At 45.7% G+C, this 25,130-nt stretch overlaps 1 protein-coding gene across 1 annotated transcript in view; it reads left to right on the top strand.

Moving 5' to 3' along the window:
• The first annotated feature begins 278 nt into the window (after positions 1 to 278).
• PCP4 (Purkinje cell protein 4) overlaps positions 279 to 25,130 on the top strand; it is a 55,515-nt gene continuing 30,663 nt past the window's right edge. Inside the window, exon 1 of the mRNA XM_025983376.2 lies at positions 279 to 412. Within this exon, the coding sequence (XP_025839161.1) occupies positions 404 to 412 (9 nt within the window). The 5' untranslated portion in view covers positions 279 to 403. The remainder of the gene's footprint in view (positions 413 to 25,130) is intronic.

Below are 25,130 nucleotides of genomic sequence, written 5' to 3'. Positions count from 1 at the left end.
GATATGGAACACGTATTTTCCCCGAATCTAAATCCTGCGCCCTTGAACTAATAAACAATGGCCAACCCGTGGGGGATCTCTGTACCTCTGACTTTGACCTTTTAAAAAAAAAATTAAAAAGAAAAATATCTAGCCTTTCAGTCTCTGTCCCTGGTGGAATCTGGAGCAGAGAGCCACCAGCTTCCTGCTGCCTTCCGCTAGGTGGCACCTCGTGCTCTCAGATGCCCGCGCGGCGTGCGGACAGGTGAATGAATCTCATTGGCTTACGGGAGGCATGATGCCACCAAGCAGCCCTTTTTAAGAGAAAAGCCAGGACCGGTGGAAGAGCCACCCCTGAGCAGCGGTTTGGGTGCTGAGCACGGTGCCGAGCACAGGGATCCCGGAGCTGCAGTGCCAGAGCAACATGAGTGAGGTGAGTGGCGCTGCTGCTTGCAGACGGACACTTGGGGTGAGAAGGGACCTGGCCGCAGTTGGGCTTGGGAAAAAAAAATGTGAAGGGTTTCCGAGTGGTGATGAAGAGCAGATCAGCCCCGTAACTATTTTCTCTGAGGGTTGACACTCTCGGCAGCTTGGCTGGCACAGCAGGTGCAGACACCTGACAGGTTAAGTCTGCAACTTTTAGAAATCTGCCTTAGAAAGAGAAAGGGGATTAACCGTCTGCTTCCGATGTCATTGTGACTTTGGAAAGTGCCCTGGGTTTGAGACCTCAGGGGAGAAACCGATTGTCTTAGTGTCTTGGGAGGTTTGCACTGCTTCCCGCTTGTCCTCACGTGTCTGCTTGGGGGGCCCTGGCAGCATGTTGGCAGGCAGGCCCGCTGGTGACAGTCAGCCCTGGGAGAGAAGCGGGGGCAGGATCTCGCGGCCCAAACTCTACCTGCAGTTCATCAGGGCACTGGCGAAAGGGGCAAATCGTGTGAACCGTGCCAGCCCTGCGTGCGCGGCTCGGCCTGGAAGACGCTTGGACAGGAGAGCAGCGACAGTGCTCGGTTGCAAGTCCCTTCTCTGAATATGTTCATAAAGAAGATACCTTGCTGGGGCAAACTGAGAGCTCATTTTATTTTAAGACAATCATGTTCTCTTGCTTTCTTTTAAATGAAGCAGGTTTGGGGTTGGTGTACAAACCACCCCCTAACTCAGCTCAGTAATTGGGACAAATCCATTTTCATGTCTTTTTTGGTCGGCACCTAAATAATGACTTCTAAAGACCTTTTATCTTCTCTGTCTTTTTTTTTTTTTTTTTGACAGATGGGGGATCCTTTTTTTTGGAAGTCTAGAGTAAAATTAACTTCAGAAATAAGATGCGCCTTCACTGCGTTTCTCTCTCTCTGATGGGTGACTTTTGACATACACAGGACAGGAAGGAGGGGGCCAAGAATGTAGGGTTTAGGGATGGGGCTTGGGACGGAGCCAGGGGTTCGAGTGAGGGCAAGGGAGTGTGGGAGGAAGATGGGAGGGCTGGAAGCCTCCCCGCCACCCACCGAGAAGGCTTGGGGGGCTCCAGTAACACCCCGAGCTTGCCTGTTCTCGGCCCTCAGCTCTGCAGCCCCGCGCTCCACTTGTGTTGTCTCATTTGCCTTCCCAAGTCCTGTGAGGTAGGTGCTAGTGTTATTCCCAGTTGACAGATGGGGAAACTGAGGCACACTGAAGTTCAAGGTGAACTGGTTCCATGTGGGTGGCTGGTGAAGGGCAGGACTCAGGCTGTGGGGCTGGCAGCCGGCCGCCCGGTGATCTCAGGGTCCAAGAGCACATGGAGGTCTCTGAGCCTTGGGTGCCCGAGAAGGAGGAGGGGAGGGAGGAGGAGGAAAAGCAGCTGGGGCCTGAAGCAGAGATGGGGCAAGGAGGACCAGGCCCCTGCGCTTTCTGCTGGAGGCCACGAGACTTCAGGGGCCTCTACCCTATGGCAGCTCACCCTGTTCACCACGAGAAGCGCAGGCTTTGGGGTTGGAGGTCTGTAAATATACAAATTAACAGTCTCATACTGAGTCAGGACACAGTAGAGCCCCCGGCGCCCTTCTTCCACACTTAGCTACCCTGGGTTTTTCTGGAGTGGTGGGGCTCCTGCTGGCTCCCCTCGGGCTGTCACCCCATCTCCAGCCGGGGCGGTGGCCGGCATCTCCAGAATGCCTCACCTCCGCGGTGTTCACCTAACTGTGGGTCCCCAGGGAGAGAGCAAACGTCCCAGAGCTCAGCCCATGATTAGGGTCACAACCTCGTTTCTGCCAAACATGAAATTAGGGCAGCTGTGCAGCTGTGCCCTGCCCCCATCTCCCCCCCCCCCACCCCCCATTCCCTCAGACCCTAGCAGGCCACTGCAAGGGCTTCCTGTGGTGCTGAGAACATCCTGCAGGATGCACATCTGGCTCCTTTGCCGCCCTGTGCTCCCACCACACCGCTTCCAGCTCCCTCCTCCACCTTTGCCCCTCCTGTCCCTCCTGCACCCAGGCCCCCCTCAACAATCACTTGCAGTGCCAGTCTTCTGGCCACCAGCTGGGTGACCAGCTCTCTGGCTGGTCCCCAAGTTTCCGGTTGTGTGTCCCTCAGAGGGTGGGAATTTGTCCTTTCACTAAAACTTAAATCTGCTTAAAACATTTAATAAAGTTGAACAGAAGCTCCTTTCTGGGTAGAGAACTGAACCTCTCCCCACCCCAAAGCCTTTCCTTAGTTGGATGAATTACATGTGGCTTCTTGTTTTAATAGCTCTCAGGCAGGGATGGATTTCAGATGATCGTTTACTTACTCGTGTAACTAATGACTGCAGAGGGCCGAAGCAATGGATTTTGTCAGGCTTTCCTCTGACTTCGGGATTTGTTTGAGTCTGGTGGGCAAACAGGGCCTGCTCCAGCTGGCAGGGTTTAGGGCCCGCTGAGCTTACAGCTGCTCCCTTGGGCTGTGCTGCAGCTGGGCTGGGGGGAGAGGCTCCCAAAGGGCCATGTGCTCCCCAGGTGGGCACAGCTCCTCCAGATCTTTGAGCCTTAGGGGGAAGGCGGTGAGGGGGTACAGCCCCGGGGACTGAGCTGGCTTTCAACTGGATGACGCCACAACACAGTATCTTCTCCATCCCCTGTGACAATGCTTTTGGTGGAGGGGGCATGAGGTGATTGAAAAGAGCAGCTCAAGTAAAGCAAGGAAAGTCAAGTCCAATTTTAGGGCACCGAGAGAGTGGAGGTGGTTTGTGGGGGTGTCTCATTTACATTTCAGGATTAGAGTATGTCAGATGGGCCTGGAGATAATTTAATAGGAATCTAAGTGCAGGGTAAGGTGTATTAGCTGCCTTAGAAATCCTAGCCACCAAGGCTGAAGTGTACAAAGTCATTCCCTTCTCTCTTCAACTGGACTCCCACACAGGAGAAGAAAAAGACCTCTTTTGAGCCACCAAATAGGAGTCCGATGAACAATAACAGTCAGTCCCATTTTCTCATGCAGGTGTGCATTTTTAAGTTGCTCTTCAAAAGAACTTATTTAGGAGGGCCAGGAGCAAGATTTTAATGCCATTAAGGCAAACATTTGGAGAAGCGATTTAAAAAATGATACACACCATCACCCTATTTGCAGGGGGTGGGGAGAGCTCCCGTTGCATAATGCATCAGTTGACAGTTATTAATTAGACCTGAGACCTCTTTGAGAAGGCATCCTCCCGTCTCCACTCTTTTCTTGCATAAGCTTGGATGGGATGTTGCAACTTGGCACCAGAGCTATGAGCCTTTCTTTCATCCAGACACTGAGGACAAAAGGATCATGCCTCTCAGAGGCATGGTGGGAGCACACTGAGGACATTTAAGGGCAAATCTTTAGACCCACATGCCTGTCCTTAGCACAGAATCAGAAGCTACTGGTTCTGCAGCAAATCTCTAAAGAAGGAAGAGGACAGTGAACAACATTGTCTGGAGAGAGATTTGCAAGGGGAGGGTAAGCTCACTTAAATCTTGAGGTGGGTCATAGAAAGGACGGGATTTTTTTTTTTTTTTTCAAAAGTAGCTGTTGGTTAAAAAATATCATAGGACACTTGCTTGGGACTTACCCGGTCAGCCATCAGGGTAACCCAGTGTTGAGACAAATAGTAAGAAACAGAACTGGAATGAGATTTATCATAGTCGTGTGCCTCATATGACGTCATGGTGAACTACAGCAAATGCTCACGGACAGATGACCGGGTTTGCAGAGAACTGTGTGGTTTAGACCAGTTAAGCACAGATGCTGGGGGTACTTGCATAAAATGGATTTTAAAATTGGCCCCGGAGGCCTGGCAACAGAAGGCCAAATGGCAATTCAGTTTTTTTCTGTAAAGTTAACCTCATTTGGGGGGGGGGGGGGGGGGGGGAGTACCACTAGCAGGGACACAGAAAGATCCAGAAAGATCCACATGGTTTTGCTGGATCACAGCAGGATAGGCACTAGGCACTCTTTCTCTCCTCTAACTGGGGATATTAGGTCTAGAAAGACACCAGTTTCAACTTGGGTTCTAAGTTCATGTTTTCTGCAGTGGGAAGAGGTCACAGTTCAGCCTGGAAATGTGTTTGCTGGGCTGATGATTGTAACGGATTGCCATAAAACTCATTCCCCCGATCCTGCATTTCATTAACAAACGACGTGCGATTAAGAAGCCTCACTGTTTTCCTCTTTAGAATTCTAAGAATGACAGAATGCAAGATGTATTTTTTTTTTTTCAGAAAGAAAAATTGAAGAAATGACTCACACTCTGTTTTATTAAGGGTTCAGTTGAATAGTGTGATCAAGATGAAAAGGGAATACGATTTTCTGTCAGGGGAAGTGCCTTGAATTTATGATGAATACGTTGTTTACATTATTTTTTTTTTTAAATTATAATTTTTACCTCGGTTTTTCGTTAGAGGTGTTGTCACAGGAGGGAGGTGTTCACCATTTGTCTTTGGTCCTCTGTCCTCGGTGTACTGGGTGCATCGTGCTACTTGAACCCCTGAATAATATCATGAGCTCAAGCCCGGGGCTTTTCACTAATTTAGAATGACTTTCTAGAACGGGCTTCTTGCTGGAGGGGGCAGAAAGAAGGACTTTAATTTGCACTGATTTATGTTATATTTGGCTGATGGTTTTCTAAGACACAGCATCAAAGCTCATGCTATTGTCTTCATCTGTTTGGGCTACTGTAAGGAAGTGCCACAGATTGCGTGCGCGCCTTATAAACCTTGGATATTTATTGCTCACGGCTCTGAAGGCTGTAAATCCGAGATCAGGGAGCCGGGTTGGTCGGGTGAGAACCGTCCTCCTGGTTCATAGACACCTGTCTCCTTTCTGAGTCCTCACATGGTGGAAGAAGGGACAGGGATCTCTGGGGTCTCTTCCCTTGGGGTCTCTTATGCGAGGTCACGAGTCCCATTCATGGAGCAGCCCCCATCATGGCCTAATCGCTTCCCAAAGGCTCCATCTCTCAATGCCTTCAGCTTGCGGGTTAGGATCTCAGCACATGAATTTTGAAGAAACACAAACGTCCAGACCCTAACAAGTACTACGGGTTGCATTTTATTTATTGGGATTATCCCACCTGGACCATAAGCTTCCTGAGGATAGGAACAACTTTACACTGTCCCCAGGACCTGGCTCCTGGTCTGGCACTTGGTAATGCCCCCTTACTGGATGAATAAATGGATTTCGGGGTGTGAGTTTATCGGTTAAAGTGACCAATAGACCTGACACCCTCTTTTCTAAATGTTGAGATTTGTGGTCCAGACAGGTTTGGAGAACTAAAGTTCTATCTTTTTGTTTTTTTTTTTTGTTTTTTTACTCTGGGTTTGAAATCTGGGTTTGTCATTTGAATCTTTTAAGTTGGAAAGGATACATTTATATGCTTTCAGGACAGGCAAAGAAATAAGAGAAACTGGAGAGAATCTGGACAGAAAGAACTCTTGACATTTGGAAAAATGTCAAGGAAACCAGGGGAGCAGAAGGAGGGACAGAGAATTCTAATATCCTATAGTTCGGGGGTAGTCTCCACTGGGACTATTTCACTTCAGATAAGCTCTATGAAATTCAAACAAAAGGAGCCGTAGCCAGAGAGGCAGAGCCCGTGAATGCCCTACAAAACGGTTTGCTGTATTGAAATAGAAAACCAATTTGACTGTGCTTAGGGGGGGGGATCAGAGAGAGCCTGAGCAGATCTTTAGTGAGATAACTTCTGGTGCATATTGTTGGAGGCAGAATGGATCTCGCACACAGGAAGCGAAATTGCATATATTCGAATATTTTAATTCATATCGACAAGTTAGCCATTGATGTTTATAGTAATTAACCAAGTGTTGTAACTTCTGGTTGCATATTTAAATATTTTCAGTTAATTGGTATTTAAAATAGGAATATACGACAATTCATACACAGAAAGATGCATTTGCCTGTGTTCTCCTGGGAAGTCAGACACTGGATTGTGTGACCGTGCCCCCGTGCAGCCCAGCAGGCTCTGACTCTATATTCCTAACACCCCCAGGTATCCACTGTTTGCCATTCTTCATCCGATCCTTGGAACGAAGTGAGGTCTAAGTAATGAGGAGGAAATATTTTCCATTCTGTTTGGTACAGGTGCCTTTCGAGCATGGATATGAGAATGTTCTACAGATCACTGTTTTGTGCCATTAAGCCAAGCAAGCTTGCCACACCTGCCAGTGGCCCAAACCTATAAATCCTACATCCATTTCTGGGCTGTTTTACATGAACAATTCAGCGTAAGGTACACATTCCAGGCATCAATCTGCTTGAATATTGTTAGTGCCTTGCAAATAGCCCGAAATTTATGCTTTGGAATCTCACTGAATTACTTCTCATTCCATTCCTGAGAGGGAAACGCTTGGCCATATTTATAACGTTGCCGGTGGAAAAATCAATCACCCACTAAATGCCATTATTTTACATTTTACTCTTAAACTGCCACCTTATAAATAAAAGGAAGACAAATTAGAATCATAAAGCAGGAAGGTAATCACCCACAAATTGAAAAAAACTCCTCTGCAGAACATCTAAGGGAAAAGAAGCCAAAAAGTGTGAATTGATAAGAAGTATTGAAATGAGGCAATTTTCATATCACAATGGAACTAGAATAGAGAACAGGAGAATCCATTTCCCTGGAAGGTCTCTGCTCCCAGTCTGAGGAGAGTCATGGGCTTTGCCAAGACGGAAGTATCTCGAGTCCTCCGTATTTTGATCCTTCACCCAATGGTCTAGAGTGACTTTTGAATGTTAGTTTTTAAATATTTGTTTCTGACTATTTGAAAGCTGTTTGATAGCTGAGGTTGTAGCTGGATTGGCTTGAGATTATGCTTTCCCCGCTATCACAATCCCAAACTGTGGAGGAGCAGCAGGACGAAGGAAATGGTCATCTGTCCTCATAACCCCACACCTGTGGCTTGGCCGAGGTTCTAACAAAGTGATCGGTTCTTTTAATTTTATACAGTGCCTGAAAAGAGGACCCCGGGGGTTGACAATTCTCATTAACGTTTGTCTTAACCAAGCAAGACAGTAAAATGGAACAAGGAAATGTCTTTATCCTCAAGATTTTTAATTTTTTTTTTTTTGCCAGTATACTTTTATGTCCGTCAGGTACTAAGTCCGACTATTTAAAAATTAATTAAGATATTACATCTGTTTTTATCTTATTTTATTATTATCATTTTAATCCTTAAGCAATCTGTCTGCCCGACAGGGAGCTTGAATCACAACCCTGAGATCAGGAATCAGTCACACGCTCCTCCGCCGACTGAGCCCGCCAGGGTCCCCATACCTGTCTTTACATGGAAGATTCTTTTTTTTTTTTTTTCTTTTTTTTTTTTTTTTTTCATGGAAGATTCTAACATATATAATTTCCTTATTAAGTAACATCCCTCTTTCATCAGAGATTATTAGGGAAGCATCACTTTTCTTTTCCCGAGCTTGGCAAAATGACACAGTGTACCTGTGCTTTTCTTTTTCACATTTCCCGACAGTTGTTTGATCTGCAGAGAAATCCCCGATGCCATGAATCGGTCCAGCAGGTTCGGTAGCTGCGCTTCTCCAGCCTAATCTGATGGCCGTGGGTTCGAAGCTCGCATGGGTGCTCGTGAAGATACTCTAGCAGTCGCAGGGGTGCCCTCCGTGCCCTCCGTGCTTCCTTGTTACTTTTGCTGACGGCGTTAGCATTCTTTTCAATCTGTGAAATTGTACGCACAATGTTTAAAAATTGGGGTAAAACACATATCATCCAATTTGCCATCTTACCCATTTTTAAGTATATAACTCCGCAATATTCAGTTCTTTTACCTTATTATGAAATAGCCCTGCAGAACTGTTTCATCTTGTCAAACTGGAATTCTAAAACAAAACAAAACAAAACAAAACAAAACAAAACAAAACAAGACAAAAGACAAAAAACTGGAATTCTATACCTATTAAACAACAAGTGCCCTCCCCTTTCCCCTCGCCTGGTGACCGCTTTTCAACTCGTTGTCCCTATGCATCTGACTACTCCAGGGACCTCGTATATGTGCACTCAGACAGTATTTGTCCTTTTGTGCCTGGCTGAGTATAGTCAGGATGATATCCTCAAGGTTCCCCCATGTTGTGGCAGGTCACTATGTAAGACAAGTTCACCTAGAGGTAGATCCATAAATCGATAAATGGATTTATGGATCGATGATCCATAAATCGCCCTCCCAGAGCTCAAGCAACTGCCGCACAGCCCACGGTGATATTCTGAGAGCAAGTCAAGAGTCGTGGGATTCCCATTCTTTCCCACTCACCCAGATGACAATGTCGGTATCAATCCTGTTATTAGCTACTGATAAAACCTTATTTTGTTCCTATTGATCTTTGATCTCAGAAAGACATAAAAAGAAATTGTAAAGTTTCCTTCCCTGTGCGTGGTTATGACAGTGAAGCACCTTACATCCCCAGAGATGCCATTCTTTTCCACAGTCTATATCACTGGTGATCCCTGGGGTTGTGCTGTGCGCAACCTGTGCAGCTGAACGTGGTGGCCCTGCCGGTTCCTGGAGTGTAGTCACCCTGCTCAAAGACCGCTGACCTAGAGAAAGACTGTCATTTCCATGGTCCTACTTAGAATTCAGAGAATTGAAGCAGACCACTGTTGTCATTTCATTCGAAGTAGGCATTTTAAAATAGGGAGCTGAGTGCCCGAAGGCAAATCTTGCTCAGAATCACAGAGCTTCTTGAGGAAAATCCAGTGTCGGTTTCCCTTACACATTTCCTATTCTATTAAATTTCTCATTTTCTGTCATATCCTAGATACAACCCAGTTTCTTTTACACCTGCCCCAATTCCACTTAGGACTTGGATGTGAAATACATGAAAAACAATATTGTCCTGGATTTTTTTTTTTTATTAGCCTGATTTTTAAAAAAAAAAAAAAGCAGCAACAGAAATCTTGACAAAGTCATTCCTTCCTCCCCCAGGTCTTCCACTTTGATTCTAGAGGTTCAAGTGTGCACTCTGAGCCTCACCCCCATCCCAATAACACAAGGAGGGATTGGTGAGGTGAGCATCAGCGCACGGCTGCCGTGAAATCTCACTGAGATCACAGTTGACAAAGTCTTTGCCTCACCTGGCGGTTTCCTTGACTTTGACTTTACACCAATCCACCTTCATTTCTTGCCTTACTCCCCAACCCCTGGCTCTGTTTGAGTAAGAAGAGCATTCTGGACCCCTCAAATAAAACTTTTTTTTTTTTTTTTTAAACCTTTGCTCAGGGAATGGCAGCACTTTGAGTGGCCAGATCCACCTCGTGGTATAATCAGTAATCACATATTTTGTTGGCCACGTTTCCTTCTGCCTTCTAGATTAGGGAACTTTGAAAGACGGAGACTGGGTCTTCTACACTGGCACATGCCCTTCAATGAGCATTGATGGGGAATCCATTGCATGTTGTACGTTGTACTAGGTGAAGGAATAAGATGTGGTCCCCACTCCTCCAAGAGTTTAGAGGCTAGCTGGGGAGACAGAGTCACATAAAATTAACCTGACTTAAGGTCTATTCACTGTACAAACCGATGGAAGCACTTGACGAATGTCATTGTTGCAGGCCTGGAAAGGAGAAGAAGGGTGTTCTCAGGGAACCTTCCTCATGGAGTCAATGCTTCCAGAAGTAGGGTCTCAGGGGATCCCTGGGTGGCTCAGCGGTTTGGCGCCTGCCTTTGGCCCAGGGTGTGATCCTGGAGTCCCGGGATCGAGTCCCGCATTGGGCTCCCGGCATGGAGCCTGCTTCTCCCTCCTTCTGTGTCTCTGCCTCTCTCTCTCTCTCTATATATATATATATATATATATATAAAATAAATAAATAAATAAATAAATAAATAAATAAATAAATAAATCTTTTAAAAAAAAGAAAAAGAGGTAGGGTCTCAGTACACATTGACTGAGGAATATCGACCATGACTAATGGATATTCAGTCTAAAAAATCATGAATTTCAGAACCACATGACACTTTAGCAATCTTCATGTCCAAGGGACAGATACATATCTATGATGATACTACAGTTGATTTCTGCCCCTCGCTTAGTGATACAGATTACTTCAAATGTGTCCGACAGCTTCCCATCCTTATCAATGAATATTTGGGTTCTATTAAATTATCATGTCTTCTTTAAAAGTGCCAAGTGAATAAAGTCTCTTTGGTACATTGGAAGCTGATTACATGAGTACGGTCAATAAGACTTTTGGAATTGTGCAGATTGTCTCATTTTGAAAGTTCCACGTTCTACTTGTGAGAAATGCCTAAGTGAACTCAGATATGCCCGTAGACGTCCTTCTCTGCGAGTATTAGCATTTGTCCAGGATGAGCCATCCCTGCTCATGTTGTGTCCCAGAGCCCCGGGTGGCTTCCTCACCATTGTTGGTAATTTCTTCTCTTTGGAGTTTGTTCAAGGCATGGGCTCATCCCTGTATTTATAACTCTGTTCTCACATATGCATAAATCCTGTCAAAATATAGAGATAACACAGCGCCACATCGCAAATATTATTTCTGGCAATGTTCTATACCTCAGAAATGTGGGCTATTTTACCTATTCTGGAAGATGACTTCTTAAAATAGATGTAGCAATGTGTCAAGTCCCTCCACCAAGTACCTCATGCGAGTTTACTGTTGTCTTTTCATCTAGATTTAATCCATCCCATCTTCAAAGCAGATTCATTCTGGGGGCACTTTTTAGTGAATTTCCATGCCCTTTTTTTTGTTTTGTTTTGTTTTGTTTTGTTTTTGCCTAATTCTTGCTGAGAGCCAGATTTGGCTGAAATTCAGGTGAGAGCTCCTTGATAATTGAACGTTGGATGAAGATTTTGAATTCTCACAAGACGATCGCATAAAGGCAGCGTCGGGTAACTTCAGCGCGACAAGCAGTGCCCTCAGGGGACCCCACTCTCGCTCTTGTGTCCCTTGCGTATTTCAACAAGGAAGCAAGAGGGGGACTGAAGAGACAAGCAGATCTCCATCAGAAGTGAGGCGGTTCCAAGACAAGCAGCAGCTCTGTAATTGTTGGCTCCTGCCCGCCTCTGCACAAAATGTCTTTTAAGGTGATGGTTGCTCACATGGAGCTGGAAAGTCCTGGGAAAGCCCGTGTTTGGATGGTGGGGCAGGACATGTGTGGGGCCCAGTGAAAAACAGGCATGTGGGGCTCCGCGGAAAACATTATTAATAATTTCAAGACTGTGATGACAAAGCATTAAACCAAACTTGGGGCTTTTCTGAGCCAGAGGCCCCTGTGTGACTGCGTGGGTCATGTGGCCATGAGGCTGGTCCTGCGTGGAGCTGGAAGTGGCCTGATTGCTTTTTAGTAGAGAGAAACAGAGAGAGAGAGAAACAGAGAGAGAGAGAGAGAGAGAGAGAGAGAGAGCAACAGTGCCCTGATGAAACATTGCTATCCCTTTGCAATGTCAGGGGCCTTATATATATATTTTTCCCTCACCCAGAGGAGGTTTTCAGAATGGCCCATGCCTGACCATGGGAGCAGGTGGCTTGAGGGTCTTCCCTCTGAATCAGATGGAGCATCAAGGTGGCTCTGAGGAAGTCCACCTAGCAGCGCGCTCATGCAAGAAATCAGATGACACTGGCTGACCCTGCAGGGCTGCTGTGAGGTTGGGGTGACAAAATTGATTAAAAAGGACTTGGAAAGCATTTTTAAAAGGCCATATACATGCTAACTTGTGACCCCAATGTGACAAATTCCCTTCATTCTGATTCAATGATGAGCACTGGGTGTTATTCTGTATGTTGGTAAATTGAACACCAATAAAAAATAAATTTATTATAAAAAAAACCACATAAAACGACCTTACCCAGTGTGGGCTGTTGATTCAGATGAGCATTGCAGGCAGCCTGCTGGCACCGAGGTACCTCCTACACTCTCGTGTTCTTCCCTGGAGGGCACCATACCAAGGGACAGGGAGAACAGGTGTATGAGGCTTGTTCAATCAGCCTGGGTGGCTCAGTGGCTTAAGCGCCTTCCTTCATCCCAGGGCATGATCCTGGAATCCTGGGATCGAGTCCCACATCGGGCTCCCTACATGGGGCCTGCTTCTCCCTCTGCCTGTGTCTCTGCCTCTCTCTCCCTCTCTCTGTGTCTATCATGAATACATAAATAAATAAAATCTTAAAAAAAAAAGAAAGAAAGAAATGTTTCCTGCTTGGGAAGTACAGGGTTCTCATCAGAGCAGGAACCAGGGTCAGTATGGACAGGTACAAGGCTGGCATGAGTGTCAGCCCTTGGGATCAACCCTGACCCAGGAAGGCGACCTTGACCGACGTTACAGCTGGGTTTGTTTTCCAGCAGATTACATGGGTCTGGATCTTGGAGGGATTTGAAAATAAGATAGAGAGCGAATGAATATCCACCGTGAAGGAGGCAGAGCGTGAGACGGAGCTGGTAGCGGGTGCTGGTGCTGGTGGTGGGCATGCGTGCATTTTGTTTGCAGTGGGGAGATTGCTGGAGTTTACACCTCCCCAGGGTGCAGCTGATCAGATGGCCCGTACAGCTTCATCTGGTCTTCTAATCTGTCTCAATTCACCCCTTCAGCCGTGACAGCTGATTTATGACAAAGCAGTCAGTCCCCTTGCTTCCAGAAGTATACAACCTCAGACTTCTACGTGTTCCGAAGCTATTTTCGTTTTAGTCGAGTGGGGGAGAAAAGCTGGCTGCTTCCTTATTACCAAAAAAGAAAGTCTCCAGCTTCTGAAGCCTCGGAACACCCCCTTGGGGAGAAGCACTCTGAGCAGCGCGGTGCCAGGTTAACATCTGAGCTTTATCACAAGGAGCCAGCACACGAGCACGGAGCTTCAGCTTGCCCAGGAGGGGCGCACGCAGAAGAGCCCACAAAACTAGTTTAACGTGTGAAAAATAAATCGGGACACTGGGATGGAGGGGATTATCGAGCAAGATCCCCACTCTGGTAGCCAGATGGGTCGAGGCATAAAATATCTGTGCGGTCGATGGCAGAGGAGTCATCAAAACCATCAAAGACAGGTCTTCTGTCTTCCAAAGCCAATACCTTCCCCTCCAGACAGGCAAGATGAGGTGGCAGGTGTGCAGACTTCCAAACCAGTCTGCCGACCTTCAAACGCCAATTCCTTCCACTTAGCAGCTGTGAATCCTTGGGCAAGTCACTCAGTCTCTACCCCAGTGTCTCAAATTTTATATCCATCAAATGAGGGTGATTGTCCTATCCGCTTCACGGGACGGTTGGTTGCTACAGACGTGTTACCCCGTCGCTTTGCAGGGACGGAGCCTGCTGCCTTGGTGCAGAGAAAGGAAGCCCTTGCCAAACTTGGAAGCAAGATCATTCACTCGGCCCTAAATGTGGCTTCTCTTGGGGAACAGTGGATTTGGCTGATGTTCTTTTCTCTCCTGCGCACTGTCTTGTTCATTTGATGAGGAAGTTGAGAGCCGCAGTAGATCATGATCGGCTCAACGCTTAGTGGAGCCATGTGGCCGCGTTGAGCGACCATTCAGTGCCCGGGATGGGTGTGCCCAGGCTGTGTAAGGCCCAGCAGGGCAAAATTCCCTCAGCTATGGGGGCATTTTCATTCTGTGGTTTTTGGCCACCCTTTGCCTTTCACTTGATGACACCTGGCACTGCATTTTATTAGCCATACTGGGGAAGGGATGGGGGAATGAAATGCCGGTGTTACTGCTGAAAACAAAGCAAAGAGGTCTTTTCCTGTGGCCTCTGTAATCTGGGGGAACGGGGACCTTCTGGCCTCACATCAGCTTCTCTGGCCTTTGAAATATAAAAGTGCCCTAAAAATAACATGACTATAGGAGGGACGGGCAGGCTTGGTGTTTTCACAGTGATACCAGTATAGGTCTCATTTCGTTCCAGAAAACTGGCCATGCCTGTTGGTTTATCCCCCTCATCATCTGTACGAGGTCGATTTGTCCTTTAATGAGTTAGTTTATAGGTTCATCTCAGTGTCTGCCTTTACATTGATCTTTTATGGACGCTTTTCCACTTCCCTTCTTTGTCGTGGCTTTGGGTTGACTGGCTGTAGCTCCCGGGATGGGGAGCAGAGCAAATCTCTGCGGTCCCTTTCTGCTCTGCGTGGCTCTGGCATCTTCTGTTACACTGAGAAATAATACACGTTTGGGTCTCTGTGTCTTTGTCTGAGAGCCTACTGTTGTCTGGCCACGGCAGCTGTCGGAGAAAGCATCTGCTCTTTACGCCGACAACCTTTATTCTGAGGATATTCTAAGGAACCTACAGAACTTTAGGAGGGCAGAGAAGGAAGCGGGGCAGATGGAGAAGCATTTCTTTGGGTGCAGTTCAGATGTGGAGGGTGGATGATGACATCTGCATTCAGGGGTCGTGCTGGCACCTTACAGATCCATGGGGCTTCTAAGGACTGCTCAAGGCAGGCTTGTTCTACTCTTGCTGGGGTCCGTGGAGGGGGGCGTGTATTGACTCAGGCTTCTTTTTCATCTTCAGCTGTGCGGGGTCTCTGCAGATGGGTCAGCTGGACACACACTGCCCCAGGGCCACTCCGGTGTCCCCTCTTCCTTCCTCACTCTTCCCTTGGTCACCATTCTACCCTCTTCCTGTGTCTTCTCTTTCTGGAAAAAAATACAGGCTGTCATTTGTATCGACACACAAAATAATCCACCTTGGGATGAAAGGCCCAACTGAAATTCGTAGTAACTAGCAGGTAGAGACTACCTACTTTGTGAAAAAAATAATCACAAATCCCAATATTCTCTCTTTAGATTCTCATAATAGCCACGTGAGCTATAGGCTTAATTTAATTTAATTTAATTTAATTTAATTTAATTTAATTTTTTAATCTTTCATGGAGAAGAAACTGAGCAGCAGAAGGGGCCAAACTCTGAGGACTGAAATCACTTATTTGGGGTCATTTTGCTGCATGTCAGAGCTGGGGTTTCTCCTGGTCCCCAAGCTGCTGAGCACAATGTGCTTTCAGTATCTTAACTTACTGCAAATCGAACGCAATGGAAGCAAGACAGGCAGACCTCTTTTGAAGCCTGGTTTCCCATTACTTTGCCGTCTGGTTCCTTTTAGGGACCAGATCTGTGCACTGAGACTATTTTCATCATGTGTAATTCTCACAGCCTGATGAAGCAGGTGCCTTGTCCTAGCTTTACAGAAGCAGACACTGAGGCCCCAGAGAAGCCAAGTGACCTGTGCAGGGTCACACAGCTGCTAAGCGGCAGGGCTGGGAGGGTCTGGACAGTCTGAACCCAGGATTGCAGGAGACTGTCCTTACTTTTCTTTTTTCTTTCTTTCTTTCTTTTTTGGTCATATTTATAAAGCTATAATTTGTGTATAGTAAAAGTTACCTTGCTTAGTTGTATAGTTGATGTGTTTTGACATGATCAGTCTTATAATTGAGACATAGACTATTCAATCACTGCATAAAATTCTTTGTGCCTTTAGCGTCAGCTCTTTCCTCTGCACTTAGCTCCAGAGCCTACATTCTTTGCCATCACATCCTAAATTAAAATAATCCCAATTTATTTATTTTTTTTAAGATTTATTTATTTATTTATTCATGATAGATGTAGAGAGAGAAAGAGAGAGGCAGAGACACAGGAGGACGGAGAAGCAGGCTCCACACCAGGAGCCCGACGCGGGACTCGATCCCAGGACTCCAGGATCACGCCCTGGGCCAAAGGCAGGCGCCAAACCGCTGAGCCACCCAGGGATCCCCCAATAATCCCAATTTATGATGTAAGCTATTCACACTGCCTGGAGAATACCGTGATCACCGAGGCCTGCACAGGTGCTTCGTAACTGACAACTGAAGCATTAGAAATGTAGGAAAACAATCAGGAGAGTGAGGACAGTTCTGGTCCTCCCTCGTATAAATCACTCCCAAGTCTCAAACTGCAGAAGGGACGTTCAGTGATGGGGGCTCCTTTGCATCTTCTTCTTCTTCTTCTTCTTCTTCTTCTTCTTCTTCTTCTTTTTTTTGGCTTAAACAACAAGCATTTATTCCTCACAGTTCTGAAGGCAAGGAAGACGCAGTGTCTGGTGAGACACTCCCGAGTTCATAGATAGCCATTTGCTTGCTGTGTCCTCACATGGTGAAAGGAACCAGAAAGCACTGTGGGGTCTCCTTTATAAAAGTGCTAATCCCATTCATGAGAGGTTCACTCTCATTACCTAATCCCCTCCCAAAGGCCCTACTTCCTAATACTATCACATTGGAAGTTAAGATTTCAACATATGAATTTGGGAGTCGGGGGAACACAACTCTTCAGTCCATAACAGAGGCATACAACATCAGATCATCCCATGATTCATTATTTGATTGTCAGGTTTAGGTGGTGACCTCCAGCTATCATTAAGGTATAGTTATGCTATATGTTGGCAAATTGAACTCCAATAAAAAATAAGTAAATTGATTAATTAAAACAAAACAAAACAAAACAAAACAAAACAAAACAAAAAAACCCAAAAGACCATGGGAGACAACTTGAAGAGAACCCTCTGGTCAAATTTGGAAGAATTTGAGCATCAAAACAAGAATGATTATAATTGTTTATAACACATCGATTTCTTAAAAATCCATGAGCCCATTGTGATATCTATATCACATATATATCTCTCATTTATCTAGTTACCTCTCGTCATCAGTTGTAATCTATATTTATATAAAGGAATAGCAGAGAAAAGAAAAGCTCTTCTTCATAGTAGAATGTCAAAGAATGATAGAATTAGAGATATCACTATTTTATAACAGTTGATGTAATAACTGCTGACTAGGTCAGGCAGCAATCAACGGTGTATTTTAAAAACATCAGATAAAAGGTTGTTAGGAAAAAGGCGTATTCATATGGTGCTGAAGAATCACTCCACAGTTTACTTAGTAATTGCAAAAGGAAAACTGTACCTTTGCTTTTTAAAATGGGTTTCTGTTCTCCCTAAATGGACACCCCACCACCTGCTCATGGGGACTCTTCAAGCCTATCAGGGAGAGAGGGCAGGGGGGCTTCCTTGCCACCTAGCAAAGAAGTGAGTGCCTCCGGGCCAACACGGGTCCCTACTGCAGTCCCGTGGTCTGCTCTGCATCTCTTCCCCCCACCGCATCCTTGCTGGTGGCTGGGAAACCCATGGCTCTGGGCTGGACACGTGGTTTAAAGAGGACACTTATCCTCCCTCTGGCCCAGGGATAGCATCCTGCCTCTGCACATTGAGGTTCAGGAGGGAATTCAGCCCATACCCATAGAATCAGATGCCCCATGGAGAGCAGCTACCCCAAGTGGTGTGGAAGGAGGACACCCTCCTGTGTGCTCTCAGCAGCAGAGGCTGGGGGTGCCGGCGTTTTGCTCTGAGACCAGAGTTGGGGGCCATCCTGGACGAGGCCAGCGGCAGAGCTTGCTCTGTGTGCATCTAGGTTTCGGCCCAAGTGCAGAGCCTGTGCTTTCACATGTTGCTGTTGGCATCACTGGTGTTCCAGAGCTGCCCTAACAAGTCACCATGGTCCAGTTGGCTTAAACAACAGAAATATCTTGTTCCACAGTTCTGGAAGCTGCAAGTCCAAGGTCAAGGCATCAGTAGGCTGGTTCCTTCGGAGGCTGTGCATGAGAATCTGCTCCAGGCTCTCTCCTTCACTTACAGATGACCGTCTTCTCCTTAAATCTTTCCCTCCGTGCGTGTCTGCATCCACTCTTCCCCTTTAATAAGGCCTTCAGTCTTATCGAATCAAGGTCCGTCCTAAGGACCTCATTTGAACTTGATTACCTCTGTCCAGACCTGGTGTCCTAATAAGGTCACTTTCTGAAGTACACTCAATTGCAGGAGCACGTGGTTCAACAAGTAACACTGCATATGTTGTGGTGAATTCCCTCCGATTTGAAAGACCATCCAGAACCTTCCCTGCCACCCATTTTTAAGGAGAACTGACATTAACTCACATCTTATCATGACTCCCTTTTTTTTTTTTAAGATTTTATTTATTTATTCATGAGAGATATGCAGAGAGAGGCAGAGACACAGGCAGAGGGAGAAGCAGGCTCCCTGGGGGGAGCCCGACATGGGACACGATCCCAGGACCCCAGGATCACGACCTGAGCCAAAGGCAGATGCTCAACCACTGAGCCACCCAGGTGTCCCTCTGACTCCTTTTTGAGCTGAGTTGAATAAACAAAGCAAAGTGATTTTCTTGACATACTTGAGATATGTGGATTTGAAATTTTAGAGGTATTTTCTGTAGATAAATTTAATAGGACATGAACTCATCCTACTTTGAACTCATAAGATAAAGCAAATCTATAAACTTAGAGGATCCACACAAGAGCCGTTAAAGTGTCCTTACATTTCTAGCATATACCAGTTATGGAATTGTATGTGTGGCATGAGGCGATTTTTGTAAAACGGAGACTATATGCATCTCCACACAGAAAAATGATGTGAAAGAAATATTCTAGACTATTTCATGAAATATTAACAAAGTTTAACCCTGATTAGTTGGAGTATGTGTAGTTTCCTGCTTTCCTCCTTGTACATGTATTTTCTGAAATTTTCATAATGACCATATCCTAGTTTTATAAATAAAAAAGTGTTATTTTAAAAAAATAAATTGGCACAGGAAAGGTTTTTAAGGGTGAAAAATACTAATTAAAGAATATGGCTGTAGGGGCACCTGGGTGGCTCAATCGGTTAAGCATCTGCCTTTGGCTTAGGTCGTGATCTCAGGGTCCTGGGATTGAGCCCCATGTCAGGCTCCCTGCTCAGTGGGGAGCCCGCTTCTCTCTATCCCTCTGCCTCTCCTTCTGCTCATGCTCTTTCTCACTCTCTCTCTCCCTCTAATGAATAAATAAAATCTTTAAAAAATATAAGCGTAGGAAAAAGCATAACGGGAATGTCGGTAAGACAAAGCACGCATGGATCCCTAAAAACGAGGGTCCTTTTATAAATGGTCTGCCCTAAGCACAGCAATGCTAATTATTTCTGTTACCATAAAGGTCAGGATAACAAGGGCAGGGGAAGAACTAAGCCTCTAGGGTGGGATTTCGGCCTTTGGATCTTTCTGGGGTGAGGGCAAGCACAAGGAGGGGAATGAGGATGAGTTTCAAAGGTTAGTGCCCTTGTCTGTGAAGATCCCACCACTTTTTCATTTAACCAACTTTTTTTTTTTTTTTAAACCCTTCCAGCTCAAGTTCTCTTTGACGTTAGTTTCTACACCTTTAGGGATTAAATTAGCAGCGTTTTTAATGCTCCATTTTCGGAATGGAGAATTATAGGTGATTTAAAGTATCAGTGGCATGAAATTAAATCTATTCTATCCTTATCACATAATGTTGGCATGAAAGTCTCTTCCGCTCTTCAGACAAATTCAGGAACTTTGATTTGGAAGAGGCTTTTAATGATGTACCTTTGATGTTCCCAAGAAGCCACCTGTTCAGTTGATCTTGGTGGCCCCAAGCAATCATCGACTGCCTGCTGGCTCACCCAGCCACCCAGCCCACTGCACCATGCCGTGGCTGTGGTTTTGCTCCACTGTACATTTAAAGTGTGATATTTCGGGACGCCCGGGTGGCTCAGTGGTTGAGCATCTGCCTTCAGCTCAGGACGTGATCCTGGGGTCCTGGGATCGAGTCCCACAAAGGGTCCCCACAGGGAGCCTGCTTCTCCCTCTCCCTACGTCTCTGCCTCTCTCTCTGGTGTCTCTCATGAATAAATAAATAAAATCTTTAAAAAAATGAAGTCTGATATTTCATCCAAGAGGCTTGCGAAACTCTATCAATAAAGTGTTAAATACCATGGAAATACACATTTGTTTCTTTATGAACATGGTAAACAAAAGAAAACACAGAAAAGGTGCTGGGCGGGAAGGTGAGATCTTCGGGGACAACCCTCATCTTGACATCTCTCCTGTGCAAGGCACTGATCTGGGAAGAATCCGCAATATTCGAAACGTCATGGTCCCTGAGCGCAGCCCACACCACAGACAGGCAGATCCGTGTTTTTCCGCTTATTTAGGACCCATCTGAGAAACTGCTCGTCACGATGCTACCATTTCAGGCAAGCTGGAAACCCTGAAACCATTGGAAATATGAATATCAAGAACACTACAAAAGGAAGATAGCACCGAAGAGAAAAATTGCTTAGGAGCAAGTGTATCACCAGGGGATAGACGGCGTTAAGTAGCACTTGCTAGCAAGAGATTCCAAGCCATTATGGGAATAAGATGGATTTTTCTTTCCTTCTTTTGCCAGATCTCTGCAACTACTTGGTAGACAGAATCCAAGAGAGGCTAGATGTTGGAAACAGAGAGCAAAGTGCTTTTTTTTAAAAAAACAAAAAACAAAAACCAAAAAAACCACAACATCTTGAAACAAGTACTTTCCCTTCTTTTGATATAGAAATGCCAACCACTTGATATCGCCGGGTAGCATGGTCTCTGGACTACATGGTAGTTGTTGGCAGGAGAAGCAAGCTGACGCCCTGCCAGGTCCCAACGTGTGACCAGCAGGAGCCAGAGGTTATGATCTTTCCTTCTCAGAGGCGGGAACAGAGACTCCAGGAAGGGCTGTCCCCAGGGATGCAAGGCTGGTGGGGGCGCTGTGACTTGCACTGATCCGCATGAGGAACAGCCTCCTTGATTCCCAGTCACTCAGGTGTGAGTCCTGGTCCCTCACCTGTGCCCCCGATCTTAGTCATCGTCGGGGAAGCTCTTAACCAGCTCGTAGAGATGATCAGGTCGTGAGCCAAACAAAGTCGGAGAATGTGTCCTTCTTCCAGGGACCCTCAGGGCCCAGCCCAGTGCCTGGCTCACTGAAAGGGAATATAAAGGAAGGGAAAAGAAATGTTGGGAAATATCAGGAAGGGAGACAGAACATAAAGACTCCTAACTCGGGGAAACGAACTAGGGGTGGTGGAAGGGGAGGAGGGCGGGTGTTGGAGGGGAATGGGTGACGGGCACTGAGGTGGACGCTTGACGGGATGAGCACTGGGTGTTTTTCTGTATGTTGATAAATGAACACCAATAAAAATTAATTAAAAAAAAAAAAAAAAGAAAGTGAACAGTCCAGCAAGGAGTCTCTCCCCGAGGCTGAGTGCTGGCCTCTGACCCTCAAACCATGGCCTTCACTGCAGATGGTCTTGCACATTGGTGAATGTGCCTAATTTTGACAATCTGTTTTTGTAAAGAATCTTTTATTTCTTAGCCTGGGAGAGACCAACATCCTTTAAGTATTTTCCTCCTACAGCAGCAGTGAGAGGCTGATGCCAGGACAGTGAATCTCTTATTTCCCTCCCTCCTGGATGGTTCGATAACAGGACTGAGAAGCTTATGCCTTTCTGAGCCAGAGGCTTCTGTGGAGCCCCTCTGTCCTTTGTCCCCCATGGACCTAGCTCCATGAGGCTTGTTGACTTTTCTCCAGCGTTGCCAAAGCAAATGCATTGACATGGAAATCTTTCCATTATTTGGTGGCAAAATGGATGATGCTTTTTGGGAGACTGGGGAAGAAGGGGTGGAGAGTGGGTAGGACCCTGGGGACTCTGGGGATGGCCTGGGACATTTACTTGAGGAGGCTCTTTGTTCCCCAAGCCTTTGGGAGTGGTGACCCTCTAGTCAAATCATATGTCACTAAATTAAGTATCAAGCCAGTACAGATGCAATACAGATTTATACATTTGTTTTTATTTATTCATTTATTAACTTTTAGTTTCAGGGGTAGAATTTAGTGATTCATCAGTTGCATATAACACCTCATTACATCAAGTGCCCTCCTTAATGCTCATTGTCGTTACCCCCTCCCTCCATCCTCCTCCCTTCCAGCAACCCTCAGTTTGTTTCCTAGAGTTCAACGTCTCTTAGGGTTTGCTTCCTTCTCAATTTTCATCTTACTCTATTTTTCCTTCCCTTCCCCTGTGTTCATCTATTTTTTTTCTTAAATTCCACATATGAGTGAGATCTTACGATATTTGTCTTTCCTTGACTGACTTGTTTCGCTCAGCATAATACCCTCTAGTTCCATTCACATTGTGGCAAATGGCAAGATTTCCTTCTTTTTGATGGCTGAGTAATATTCCATTTAAATGCTACAGGCGTAGCTTCAGAAAATATTCTCGGACTGGCACTCGGACCTTAAATTTAACCTGCTCAAATTCATTTCACTTTCTATTTTCTTCAAACTTCTGAAGTGAAGAGTAAATATCTTATAACGGGAACCTGTGTCTTATCCTGAAGATGAAACTCTGTGCACTGACTGAACCATTTTCAAAGGAGAGTTTGCACTGATGAGGAAGGACATTTTGGTAATTCAGTTTTATCTACAACATATGATTAACATAGTCAACTTTATAGGTATTGATGGCAAAGTACGAAAGACGAGCCCCCCCCCCCCCCCCGCCCCACTGCAGTATTCTGGAAGTCGCATAATAAGAACTCATAGAATGATAGCCCAAACTCATAACTTATAGTCATGGCCCATGAAAAAGCTGCAAATGGAAGTTGTCAAAGACTTTATTAAAATAATTTTCCAAATCCTTGAAATTACTTAATTTCTTGAATTTTTCACTTACTTTGGAGGAACGCTGGACCAGTGCCTGGTGGAGCTGCACGGAGCCTGAGGCAAAAGGAAATGTCAGTAATACTGGTCGATTTTGTCTTTGTGGACCATGTTGACATCTTGTTTATCATGACTTTTTACAGTAATTTGATTTTCTAAAATATTGCCTTAAAACATTTTTTTTAGTTGTATTGAGGTATGATTGACAAAATTGTAACATACTTACAGTGGACAATATGATGGTTTGATATACGTGCACGTCGTCAAGGATTCCCATCATTGGGTTAATTCCCACATCCCTCACCTCACATACTTACCTTTGTTTTTTGGTGGGAGCACGTTAGTTCTACTCTCTTAGCAAACTTCAGTTATATAACATAGTGTTACTAATACAGTCATCATGTTGTACATTAGATCCTTGGACTTAATTCATCTCACAGCTGAAAATCTGTACCTTTTTACCAACTTCTCCCTAATCCCCCACCCAGCGCCTCGCAGTCACCATTCTACTGTTTCTCTGATTTTGTCTCTGCTTCTCCAGCTTTCCCTCCCTCCCTTCCTTTCTCTCCCTCTCTCCCTTTCGCTTGCTTTCTTTCAGATCCCACATATAAGTGATCCCATGCAGTGTTGGTCTTAATCAATGACTTTTTTGGTGCCCGCTTAAATTTTGTGTCTGAGGTGAATGCCTCACTCACATCACCCAGTGGTGGTTACTTCAAGAACACCAAGATTCTGTAGTAGATCGCAGGAGGAAGCCTAGAGGATTGAGGAGTAATGTCGTCGCTCATTCTCAGAGAAAGAGTGAATTTTGCAATGAGCATGCAGTAAGGTGGTTTCTGAGGATTGGGACAGCACCACCTATTCTGTTTAGCTGGCACTCTGAGGGCATAGGTACTAGTGATATGTGCACCCCCTAGATGTAGCATACAGGTGGCCAGGCATATCTTAATCTCCATGCTGAGCTCAAAGTGTAGGAAGAAATGGATCCAAAGTCACTTATTTACCAGAAAGTAGGTATGACCTATTCTATCGTGGAGTATCTAATATGAACGGGTTGCCCCTGATTGTGCAACTTGGTTGAAAGAGTCACCCAGACAAATTGATGTGCTGAGTCAGACACCTTTTCAGTTGTCACTTTAGACTCTCTCCGTGAGGACCCCGTGGGTGGCCAGCTTTGTGTGGGCTCCACAGGCTTCAGGCAGGTATGGATTGACAGCATGCACCTCCTGGCCACACCACGTGTCTCCACCTCTGCATCTCCTGCCCTGACACTTCCTGGTAGATGCCAGCTGTGAGACATTGCCCAGTCTGGAGGCATCAGGAACTGGACTGGTGAGCGACAGCAGCTGGTGGCTTATCGCTGATCTTTTCCCATGGGGGTCCACTGGGTTGCACCCCTCCTAGAGGGGGTGAGGTCAGTGTCACCCGGTAAGCCGACAAAAAGTCCCTTTTTTCTCTTTCGTCCCTCATCCCAGGCGCCCTCTCTAACAAGGTTGTAGCACAAACAGCATTTGCCTCTGTGTTCTGGGAAACCAAATGAAGACATATTCTTTATTTTCCTGTAGCCCTTGGTGCCGTGGGACTGTCAGAAAATTACTTCAAAATTTATACCTTTAAATACCAATCCTGCCTTTTTATGGATACATGGCATGTACTAGATTTTCAGAAAGAACTGTATATACCACTCTTTATTTGGGCTCCTTTTATTTGGAAGCTTATTAAATTCTGGAATGCTGCCTTTTTATTACTTAACATCACCGGGGAAGGACGCCTCCCTTCTGAGACCCATGTGAGTTGCTTGGCAAGTGTTCAGGGGTTGAGGACAGTCCTCTCTGGCAGCCGTTCTACCTTGTTCCCTCCCATGTCCTCTCTGCTTGTCTGCAGCCTCCACAGCAGGTGTGCTCACCACCAGCTCATGCTGGAAGAGGCTCCTTCAGTGCTGCAATCAGAACTTCTCGTGTTGCATCCTTGGATGGCTATTTAGCATTTCCTAATGGCAAATGAGGACAACATAGGAAGAGATTATTTTCAAGAAAATGCATCCATGTTCTAATAAGCTGAGTAGCTTTTGTATTTGTGATCGTAAAGGTAAATAGAGCAGAATGTGCTTTCCCACACGAGACTGTCTGCCCCCCTGAAGAGGTCTTGGGGATG

Source organism: Vulpes vulpes, chromosome 15 (assembly GCF_048418805.1).
Source record: "Vulpes vulpes isolate BD-2025 chromosome 15, VulVul3, whole genome shotgun sequence".
NCBI lineage: Eukaryota > Metazoa > Chordata > Mammalia > Carnivora > Canidae > Vulpes > Vulpes vulpes.
The sequence above is the reverse complement of the archived record's forward strand: the minus strand, read 5'-3'. Positions and strand labels throughout refer to the sequence as shown.